Source organism: Amphibalanus amphitrite, unplaced genomic scaffold (genome assembly GCF_019059575.1).
Source record: "Amphibalanus amphitrite isolate SeventyFive unplaced genomic scaffold, NRLGWU_Aamphi_draft 000323F_arrow, whole genome shotgun sequence".
In the NCBI taxonomy this organism is placed as follows: domain Eukaryota; kingdom Metazoa; phylum Arthropoda; class Thecostraca; order Balanomorpha; family Balanidae; genus Amphibalanus; species Amphibalanus amphitrite.
In genome coordinates this window covers 400,180-411,795 of record NW_024881818.1, presented here as the reverse complement: position 1 = coordinate 411,795, position 11,616 = coordinate 400,180, and the positions used below count along the sequence as shown (strand labels likewise).

The 11,616-nt window shown below is 48.0% G+C and overlaps 1 protein-coding gene across 1 annotated transcript; it reads left to right on the top strand.

Moving 5' to 3' along the window:
• The first annotated feature begins 288 nt into the window (after positions 1–288).
• On the top strand, positions 289–11,068 carry LOC122388454 (transmembrane protein 33-like). The gene is made up of 5 exons (XM_043379540.1): positions 289–546; positions 7,309–7,515; positions 7,739–7,988; positions 8,373–8,503; positions 9,106–11,068. The coding sequence occupies exons 2-5, from the start codon at positions 7,331–7,333 to the stop codon at positions 9,332–9,334; spliced, it is 795 nt and encodes a 264-aa protein (XP_043235475.1). The 5' UTR covers positions 289–546; positions 7,309–7,330; the 3' UTR covers positions 9,335–11,068.
• Positions 11,069–11,616: the final 548 nt, after the last annotated feature.

Here is an 11,616-nt window from a genome sequence, read left to right as displayed (position 1 = left end):
TTTATCAGTGGAAAAAAAATGTCTGCATGATGCAGGGATGATGCAGGGGGCAATTTGTGACGCAAATGTGACAGCAACAGACGTGTTCTTCTGGAAATATGCTCTCTACGTCGACAGTCGCTATTGGTCGCTGGGTCTGATGTAATAATTTCATAAAGTGGCAGATTTTGCTGTATTTTGCATTTCAAAGAGCGTTTTCTTCAAGCTGCTCTTAACTCTGAGCAGTGATGAGCTGTAGATTTATTATTTTTTGCTTAATTATTTCAGTTCTGGGACTTCCTTTGTCTTTTCTAGTGCGGTCCTTCCAATGGCGACAATACACGTGTTGATGTCGCTGATAGACCGATTGAACAGGTTGAACATATATTTCTGGGCACACGGCGTTTAGTTTATTGTTTTCAGATTCCCGGAGATCTCACAGTGAATAGTTGCGGATATTTGTCTGTTTTTAAGAAGTTCCTTGTAGCAGATAGCTGAAGAGACATCCAAGTTATTTGTCGTCCATAGTGCCTAATCTGCTCGTTTACTCATTAGGGACATATTGGGGTAAGTTGGTAAGCTGGCCAAGTTGGCCATTTTCAGAATGCATGAATGGGTGGTTTGGGGCTTAAGTGTCAACTCATGCTGAAGCAGTATTTATTTTAATCCGCGCCCCGTTGGGGTCTGATGAGTAACGCGCCCTGCTGGGGGGCAATTTGTCCCCCCTAAGATCTCAAGAACCCAGTAGGCGGAACTATGGTCAAGCGTACCCATTTTCGGGAACGCATTTTCGTTCCCATGTTTGGGAACGATAAACCCAAATATGGGAACGCCATGTAGGCATTATTTAAAACAAGAAAAAGAACTGTTAAATGACGTCCAAAAAATATAAAACGATCGTGAACCACCTGATAGTTGTCTCAATATTGATGGGAAAGAGTTTGATATTGTAAGGCCCATCGTAGTTTCAAATCGTTCCCCTATTTCTAAAGCAGTCCATCACCCGGGCCGCGAGCCCAAATTTGGGAACGCTCTCGTACACTGGCGCTGCAAGCGTTCCTTATTATGGGAACGGCGTACCCAAAATTGGGAACGATTTCACCGACGCCTTTCAGGGGCTCTTTTCATTAACAAGCATCACGTCCAACGCCGCAAATTATTGTTAACGCAACAATCATCAGATGACCTTTCCGGCAAGACCGTTGCATGTTTCGCCCGGTCTTCTGCGCTTTTATTCCCGTCGATCTCGCAGCGGGCACGCCCCCCTCTGCAGGATTACGTAATCCACAACGCTCAGCGATGTTCAACAAGGTCTTCCATACCTATATCCACCGTCCGCGCCGAGGGTGGAGACATGTCAAGCACCTGTCTGCTAATCACCGAGAGTTGACGAGCACAAGAAGTATCCAAAAATGGGAACGCTGAATATGTTACACCCTCAAAACACCTAGTCCCAATGAAAATCTAGTTTTTTCCTTTCTTAATGAGTGTAAGTGGCAAAAGGCCTGGTAGGATGGGCACGAGGTATGATCGAAATCAGCATAAAAATTATAAATAAGCCACACAGAGCGACCTATATCAGAGAAATTCCCCCCAAACGATCATGCTTAGAAACGCCGAAGACAAAAACCACGCTCATGACGCTGCTTATAAAACAACGCTAAACAGCTAGCATCCAAATAAAATATGTCTTTCAGGGCTGATAAAATACAGCTGAATGATTTTAAACCACTGAAACTGAGTTTACAACAGTAGTTCGGTAAAATCACTGACGTTCCACGCGGTCGATCGCCCCGACACCAAAAGTCAACAATATTACCTCGGGACTGTCCGCGTGTTCGCTTGCATATGTCAGCATCTGGTGTCGCTAGAATGAAATTTCATAACCAGGCGAAAATTATTATACTTGACCTCAAAATGTAAAAAATGCTTCATTTTCCTTAAAATTGCATGTTAAATGTCGTATAACCCATATTTCCACCATTCTGTCATTTTTAAAAAATCATTAAAAATATCATTCCACGGTCAATTTCCTTGTTCCACGGTCAGATTAAAGATAACTTTATGGAGATTTAGTAGATACTTAAATCAGCGTGCACTTTTTTGAGACGTGATGCACTTTTGAGTTTTAGTGGGCGAACGGCCGAAAAATTGCCTTCCGTTCTCATAAATGGGAACGCCCGTTCCCATATTTGGGAACTCCGTTCCCAAAAATGGGAACGTTCCTATATTTGGGTACTCATGACCATAGTTCCGCCTACTGAACCATGCAATATAGCGACAAGCGGCAAATGGTGTTGGATAGCCCCAACAGGGAACTACCTACCTTGGGTATTAGTATATATTAGGTCCGAGTGGACAATTGTGACGCTGTTGATACAAAAATGTAACAGCAAAAATTTTAGGTTTTAGGTTAGGTTACGTTGTAGGTTCAGGTTTGTAGGTTTTAGTTTTAGGTTGGTAGGTTTGTAGGTTTTAGGTTGTAGGTTTGTAGGTTGTAGGTTGGTAGGTTGTAAATGAAATGGATGGCTGTGATGAGCATCGTTATATATACTATGTAATACGAGAAGTAGTAGCCTTTGCTCATATTAATGTTCAAATAATGCACAAAATTGGATATATTAAAATAATACTGATATTTCGCCTTGCGGCATCATCAGAGTACACACATACAACTTTAGGTTTAACAAAATGCAAGAAAGAAAGAGACACGTGCGACTTTACCACGGGAACAAACGCCAGCCGATAGTCAAATCTTGTCCTATATAAGAACATTGGAAGAACCTATAACATACGTTGACTACATTTTATACATATGATAACAAATACATGTAACAGTACGGTAGAGCGAAGAACAAACACACAACAGCAATAGGAGACGATGTGCAGACTGCAGAGGCCAGAGACCTATACCACACACCATGTCGGTCAGACACCAGAGGGCTACCCTAGTAGAGGCCATGTATCTAACTGATTGTTCAGACTGGGACGCCTGTCCCGAATGGCCAGAGCCTCTGCTATCTTTCTGTCTGCTGCATCTTTGCACCGGCGTATGATGGAGACAGACAGCCGTGGCTCTGACACATTGGGGTGACACTGTTCCATATGATCACCGAATGGGGTCTGCCGAGTGCGATTCGCGCCGTCACGGAAATGCTCATCGAATCTATATCTGATACACCGTTTGGTTTCACCCAAGGCTATATAAACCAGGTAGAACGCTCCCGACGAAAAAGTGGTGACAAGCGATAATTAGTAGCCGCGACCCTCTTTTGTTCAAAACTATATCCGCAAGCAGCATTTACAGGCTAGCGGAAATCGACCAATCGGCGTTCGGCAATACTCAACGCTGATTGGCCCGATGCTCGTGACGAAATTGCGGGGGACTGCAGCTATTCCCCTATGGCGTTTAATAGACTTACGGCTTTTGAAGGGGATTTGTACCAGTTTTTGTTGGGTTTGAGGCCATTTTTGAGCTTGGATATTCTTTCTGTGACTTTTGACTGTGTAATAACGACATTTAATCATAACATTTCTATATACTACCGGTGTCACATCGACCAAAAAGACCGTAAGTACATGGGATAGACGGACCACTGCTGATGGGGCCACACATGCCGGCGTGTGGTCATCGGAGGCCCATGAGGGCTCGACATAGGCCCTTCATGGGTCGGTATAGGCCCGGTGGGTCCAGTGCAAGCCTATCAGGGGCCGGTGCTGACCCAACAGGGCCCAGTGACATATAATGTAAGGCCGTCTAGGGACGTTGAGGGCTCATGGGGGCCATATAGGACCAATAGGGACCACATAAGCCAATCAGGGGCCATTTAGGCCAATAAAGGCACTTCAAGGGACTTGAAAAGGTCATTCAAGAGCTGTGGTGGGCCCATGAGAGGACGGCACTGGTCCAGCAGGTGCAGTCAGGGGATGTTGTACGGGTTTCTCAGTGGCCCATTTGGGCATATCAGTGACCAATTTAGACCCAGCAGTGGGCTTTGTAGACCTATCAGGGGCTGGTGATGGTTCATCAGGGGCCAGCGTTAGTCCATCGGGGCACGGCATATGCCCATCAGAGGTAATTGCGAGCCCACGCTGAACAATGCTGGCCCTTCAACGGCCCCATGGATCTACATTGACCCATGGGCCATGATGTGTCATGTATGCCCCTATGACAGGCCTACTCAGACCCCTGATGGACGTTCCCGGCCTCTGATGACCCTATGCTGAATGCTGATGGGGCTCTAAGAGTCTCCAATAAACCTTCGTCACCCCATTATTACCATACGCTGGCATTAGGGACCCCACATCAGCCGCAGGGCAGTCCGTACCATGACAGCATGTCTTTTCGGCCGATATTTCATCGGTAATATTTATCAAAATCATGATTTTATGGTGCCATTATATAGGTAACAGTCATAAGAAATATATTTCAACTCGAAAACAGCTCGAAACAGCATATAATTTTAAAGAAACCCCTCCGAAATCCAAAAGCCTATTCGGGTCCATAGAGAATAACTGCGGTCCCCCGCAATTTCGTCACAAGCGTCGGACCAATCAGCGTCGAGTACCGCCGAGCGCTGATTGGTGAATTTTCCGCTAGCGTGTAAGTACTGCTCACGGAACAAGAGTTCGTCGACAATCCTCCACAAACGTCTGTCACCATTTTTCATAATGCTTAACAGCCGGAGCGTACCCCCCTGGTTTCACCGATATAGACTTGCGGTGGTCCTCCCAAGTCAGCACATATGGTGCACGTGATTGTGTACACCACGTTCTTAGTGGTGCACCGACCCGTCAGACCATTGGTGCACGTGCGGCATGAACGCTTTCCAGCGCGGCATGGAGGTGGGTCCATGGGAGGTGGGTACATGGGACTGCCTATGGGTAGTCGCATAGCCCCGTCAGTAGCGATTATCTTCATGGGAGCCCTAGAGGAAATATTTCTGTCATCGGATCGTGTCCAGCCGGACATGTACATGCGTTATATCGATGACTGTCTGTGCGTGTGGTCGCACGGAGAAGACTCCCTAACGTCCTATTTTGAGTATCTGAACACAGTCCATCCCACTATCAAATTTACCATCGAACGGACAGATACAGCTGAACAATGCGGACAGATTCCATTTTTGGACACTATCATCAGCGTGCGCCCGGATGGCCAGTATACCACCCAACTTTACATAAAGCCGATAGCAGCCTCCATCATCCTCCCGTACGATTCCGCCCAGCCGTTTAAGATGAAAAAAAGCAGTAGTGAAGTCACAGTTTCTACGTGCACTCAAAGTCTCTTCAGATCAGACCAGCGCCAAACACAGCATGGATATGATTCGTGCACTGTTCCTCTCTAACGGCTACCCACCCCGCTGGCTTGACGGGGTGGCTCGACAAGCTATACGTCAGCACAAACACCCTAAAAAGACAACAAAACGACCACAGAAGAAAGACAGGATATACGTTACCCTTCCTTTCATAGACGACACCCTGACTAGGAGAGTAGATGCTGCCCTAAAATCAGTCAATCCGAGTCTCACGGCGTCTTGGAAGAACGAGAACACCATCCAAAGACGCCTTGTTCACTCGGCGTTAGACCCACCTCCATGCCGCGCTGGAAAGCGTTCATGCCGCACGTGCACCAATGGTCTGACGGGTCGGTGCACCACTAAGAACGTGGTGTACACAATCACGTGCACCATATGTGCTGACTTGGGAGGACCACCGCAAGTCTATATCGGTGAAACCAAACGGTGTATCAGATATAGATTCGATGAGCATTTCCGTGACGGCGCGAATCGCACTCGGCAGACCCCATTCGGTGATCATATGGAACAGTGTCACCCCAATGTGTCAGAGCCACGGCTGTCTGTCTCCATCATACGCCGGTGCAAAGATGCAGCAGACAGAAAGATAGCAGAGGCTCTGGCCATTCGGGACAGGCGTCCCAGTCTGAACAATCAGTTAGATACATGGCCTCTACTAGGGTAGCCCTCTGGTGTCTGACCGACATGGTGTGTGGTATAGGTCTCTGGCCTCTGCAGTCTGCACATCGTCTCCTATTGCTGTTGTGTGTTTGTTCTTCGCTCTACCGTACTGTTACATGTATTTGTTATCATATGTATAAAATGTAGTCAACGTATGTTATAGGTTCTTCCAATGTTCTTATATAGGACAAGATTTGACTATCGGCTGGCGTTTGTTCCCGTGGTAAAGTCGCACGTGTCTCTTTCTTTCTTGCATTTTGTTAAACCTAAAGTTGTATGTGTGTACTCTGATGATGCCGCAAGGCGAAATATCAGTATTATTTTAATATATCCAATTTTGTGCATTATTTGAACATTAATATGAGCAAAGGCTACTACTTCTCGTATTACATAGTTGGTAGGTTGTAGGTAAATAGGTAAGGTTAGGTCAGGTATGATTATGTTTTTCCTTTTATTTGCAAGACATAAGTATAATTTTTGGATTCAGGATGTCAAATAATGTAAGAATACCTTATCTTTTAACAGTCACTCGGACTTGTATGCTTTTACCCTACCTTGTGACCCAATTTCATTGACCTAGGTCAAACTGATGATGTCACAGGTCAGGTCAAATGTCAAATTTTCACCGTTTACAGGCATTTCAAGAAGTGCGTTGTAAAATTGACATCACGTTGTACATGAACGTGTACACCCATCGACATCACATTTCTTATGCCATCAAGGAACTGGGCTGGTTTACAGCCAAGCGGATCATTGATTTCCACACTATGTGCGCTGTGCGGCGTGTCATCTGGTATGGGGGGCCAACCCACCTATATCACACCATCGGCCCACGTGCAGCTGAGACTGACCAGCACGATACGTGCCACACCGGTGACCGCGTGCTACCTCGCATACGCACTGAGTCTGGCCGGCGTAGACTGTGCTACAGGAGCATCAGACTGCTAAACGAGCACCGCCTGGACCCTGCTGCTGCCGACTTCCGCTTAGCGCATAAAGCTGCATAGAGCCGACAGCGATTAAGTAATATGACTGTCTGTGCTAGGTTATGTATGCGACGTTTAAAGTTTTTTTCGTCCGTGTTCAGCTGTACACTTATAAATGGTTTGTTGTTTATGTGTGTAAATGTGTGACCCGTGTAGTGGTCACTTGTCATTTCATGGTCTTACTGTTGTCTTACTGTCGACCTTAGCCTCGTGAGAAGTGGATTTTTTTTTCAAATGAACTGAACTGAACTGAAACTGTATTACTGTGGCAACCATCAAGCAAATAAAACCTCACCTAAGTTATTTGCATCTTCAACTTCGACCCGCCCCAAGAGGTTTCCCACTGACGTCTCGCCGATCGACAGGCATCACCGCTGCAGCGCCACTATGGACGGGGGTGCGGACGGAGGTCAGGCCGGCGGCGGAGCGGCCGCGGGCGGACAGCAGACACGCACCACTGGCGTGGACGTGGTCCGGGAGCATATTAGCGCCAACAAGGTCACATTTGCGCTGTTCTGCACGCGAGTGGCACAGATCTTGTTCGCCATTGGTTTCGTCATACCCCTGTTTGGGTAAGTGACTATTGAGTTGACCAATGTTTACTGGATGTTATTGTTTGTCTTTGTGCACTAGTCAAATGATGGTATGACAGTTACTTTGTGCTATTGCCTTGCAGTGATGAAAATAAGATTCGCTAAACGAGATCCTTGAGTTTCCCAACAAACGATGTATACGACCATTTTATACCTGTTTATCTGACTAACTACTACTGCCGTCTGCCCCTGCCCCGTCCAGCTCTGCAGCCAACGCGTTCTCCAAGTGTCTGGTGGCCACGGTAGCGACGTCGGCGCTGCGCCTGCACCAGCGCGTGCCGCAGCTGCAGCTGAGCCGCCAGTTCCTGGCCACCCTGATGGCCGAGGACGCGTGCCACTACCTGTTCTTTGCGCTGATCTTCCTGTACAGCTCGCCGACCACACTGGTGCTCGTGCCGCCCACCCTGTTCGCTGTGCTGCACGCGGCCAGCTACGCGCTCCGGCTGCTGGACGTGAGTGGACGGGGGAGGGCGGGGGGGTCTAAGATACTACGATGCTGGGGATGTCCGTCTGCGAGCAGCTGCGCTCGTTGGCACCACATCGATTGACGGGAATTTTTAAGGGTGAACGGATTTGAGAATTTTGGGTTTCATAAATTTCTTATCTATCCACTAATCTATGTGCAGTTGTGTCAAATGTATTTTAAATGAAAATTGCTCTGTATCACTTCATTCATTTGTATCTAGTTTTCGAAACAGCTGGCATCCCTCCAAGAATACAAATGCGTTTTGATTGTATCCGTTTTTTTTTCATTGATTCGCTTGAGTCCGTTTCTTTCTTGCGGTGGCTGTTTCTCGAGCTCTAACCTCTGTGGTTGCCGCTCTCTCTCCCCCCAGATGGCAGGCCAGAACAACTCGATTTTCTCGCGCTACCTGATGTCGCTCGAGTTCCAGTCGCAGAACATCCTCCGCGCAGTGGCGCTCTTCGAGATCATCCTCATGCCGTACACCATCATCATGCTGTTCACGTGAGTACATACCACTGTATTGTTGTTTTCTGATGCGCCGTAAAAGCTTTGCGGTATTTCTGTTCTGACGTGTGTAATCAGCAACGGTGAGGGAAATTTATCCAGATGGGCCTTATAAAAGAAACAGTTTCTTTATTGCAAACTTTGAAAACGTTGATGCTAACGGCATTTTATGCCCCTAACGTATCAAATGACAAACGCCTATAAACGTTGTGACACGTCAGCAGTCACGAGCACAAATCAATCTTATTATCTTACTCATGCTGTTATCAGAGTTTGCTGGTTATTTAAAAGGTTAGACTCACAACTGCCGATTGTGTCCATCCATTGGGCCTATATTTTTCCATCGTATTCCATCGCATTCCATTGCCTTCCATCGCCTCTTGTTGTCAACCCCGTCAGTCACCAGCCATCGCGCTCTTCGTCCATCCACCGGGCACTGTCAGTTCACGCTCTTTCTCCATCCGTCAGACACTGTCACTAGACCCGTCTACAACCGGTGGCCACTGTCACTTTACCCAGTCTCCATCCACCGGACACTCACTTTACACTATTCCTCCACCCACCTGGCACTGGTCACTGATGGCGGCTCCGTTCGGCAGTGGTCGCGGCAGCCTGCTGACTCCGTTCGTCTACTACCGCTTCCTGTCGCTGCGCTACTCGTCTTACCGCAACCCCTACTCGCGCACCATGTTCCACGAGCTGCGGAGGATGGCCGAGACGCAGGCGGCCAGTCCCAGCTGCCCGGCCCTGGTGGCCACCCTCCTGCGGCGCGGTGTGACGCTCACACTCAGTCTGAGTCCAGCGCCGGCGGCGGCGCCCGCTCAGTGAGCGCGACACCGGCGCCTGCTGCGGCTGATGGGTGAGGCTGAGGTTCCGTGAATGGCCGCCGCGTGCCGCTGCTGGTTGTTGGTGAACACAGCTGTGAGATGGATGACGGCTTAGGACATTTAGGAAGAGTTTGTGAATAGAATACGCTGGAGATTTTAGATGAATGGTCTGGAGATAAAAGTGGAGCGAAACACCGGTTCCATCGTGCAGTGTTCTTATGGCGCTAGTGCCGATTTAGGTCGCCTTTCAGTGTTCATGGCAACAAGCTGAGCTGAATGAGAACCATGCAGTGCATGGCATGCAATTACCGAATGCGCGTCCCCATCGATAAACTTACAGGAACAATGCGTCAGCATCGGCCGACAGGAGGTGCGAATGAAACACATCCCAGCGTGTGTGAACCTTGCGTTCTTTTTTTCGACATGGGATGAAAAACTGGAAGGCGGCAATCGAATATTCGACAATTGTGATTAGCGATAGCATAGTTAGGCTTCTGATTACGAACATTTCCTAGTGGCGACATGTGCACGATATCCGTGGCGCTCGTTGATCGTGATGCCATGCATTCGTGATTCGTATTATTCCTAGGTTGCATATCCCTAAGGAACTGGGCATCCGTTAGATACAACTGACCAAATGCGTGTCCCTATTTATGTTGAAATTGTCTGAATATTTGATAATATTGGAGCTACGACAGCCTGTTTTATGATACGTTATCCCTCTGGTAGTGGTGTCGTGTCTGGTGTCTAGTCGGACTACGTGTCTGGTGATACACCGCTGACTTTTGTGCCAGCGGTGTGCAAAGCCGAGGCCTCACCGGTCACCGTTCGGCGTTCACTCCCGTCAATATCAAACACATGTGGGACTGTTCCTGTTCAGCGTGCTAAGCTGCGGCCTCACCGGCCACCGTTCACTCGACCTGCCAGCGCACACCTGTGCGACTGTTCGTGTTCAGTTGCTGGCGTACCGACTCCGTCGTCCCCGTCCTGTGTGATCGCTCACCAGCGCTGTACAGGAGCTGGCCTAGTGGCTGAATTTGTCGGTACCCCTGTGCCGTTACACCACCGGTGAACGGTGGCGGTGTCTCGGGTGGGTTTACCCTCTGCTGGCGGCCCCCACCATCCCCATTCCGTTGTTTGCGGCTGCCATCCTCACCCTTGGTTATGCATCCCTCGTTTAGAGAGTGATTCGTGATCCGTATTACGGAGTGGAATGGTTCCGTGTGCTCGCACTTGACGTGGTTTAAAGTCTCCCTGGTGAGATTCTAAGCCTGTCAGCTCCGGTCCGATACCGAGCTTCGTGTGATGCCAGTGAGATTGGTGGAGTGGGTGTCGGCTGGGTCGCTGTTCCGTGTCCGTTGTGTGTCCCTGTCGCTGTCCACACCGTCCCTGGACGGGTCCGGCGACTGCTCTGTGCTGGTGGCTGGTGATTGCGCCATACTGATCTATACCGGCACACACGCTCCCCCCACGCGGACTGTTTGCACCCTCAGTGTCCGTATGTCCAGTAACACAGAACTGAAAGTTTGTGGCCTGTTACCCCTGTCAGTGGGTGGGCGGCCGTGAGATTGACCGATACGAATACTATTGTCAGTGTCGTCACTATAATCAACGAGAACCACACCGACGTGTCATAGTCCCTATGTGTTTTGGGTGTGTATTCGTATGCATGTGTGACGAGTGGCTCATTGTATTGGTGTGCAAGAAATTGTGCAAATATATTGTATCGGATAAATTACTTTATATGAAAGTGATAGGTATCGCAGGTCCTATGTAGAACCAATCAGGCTCGGATGTTCCAAAGCCTTCTGATGATAAATAATTATTGTATCGCACGTCCGGAAAGCAGATATTGCGAATGCGACTGCACCCTAGTTTGAAGTATTTTGATTTTACACAATTTTTTCCCCGTCGATGGATTTGTGGATGCTTATGGCCATTGGGCATTGAATACTGGATACCGTCTTCTTTTTACTGAATGAGCGAAACTTAAAATTATTCCTTGATGATTGCCGTTTGTCGTATAGGTGCCCTAACACCAATGAAAGCTGTCAACGATACGGTTATTATATGCTGGTTGAATGTTCAATTGAAAGTATTGTCAATATGCTCGCTATTTCGTCAAGCATCTTTGGTCTGGTAAAGCACTCTTTCTTACTTAATCAGTTCTCATATTTTTTTCTGCTCAAATATGTCGAAACTCATTACTCACTTGAAATGTACTCAGCTCTTGGCAGAGAGTGGATCGTTTTTGGCTTATCTAGTGGCGGATCCCGATACGAG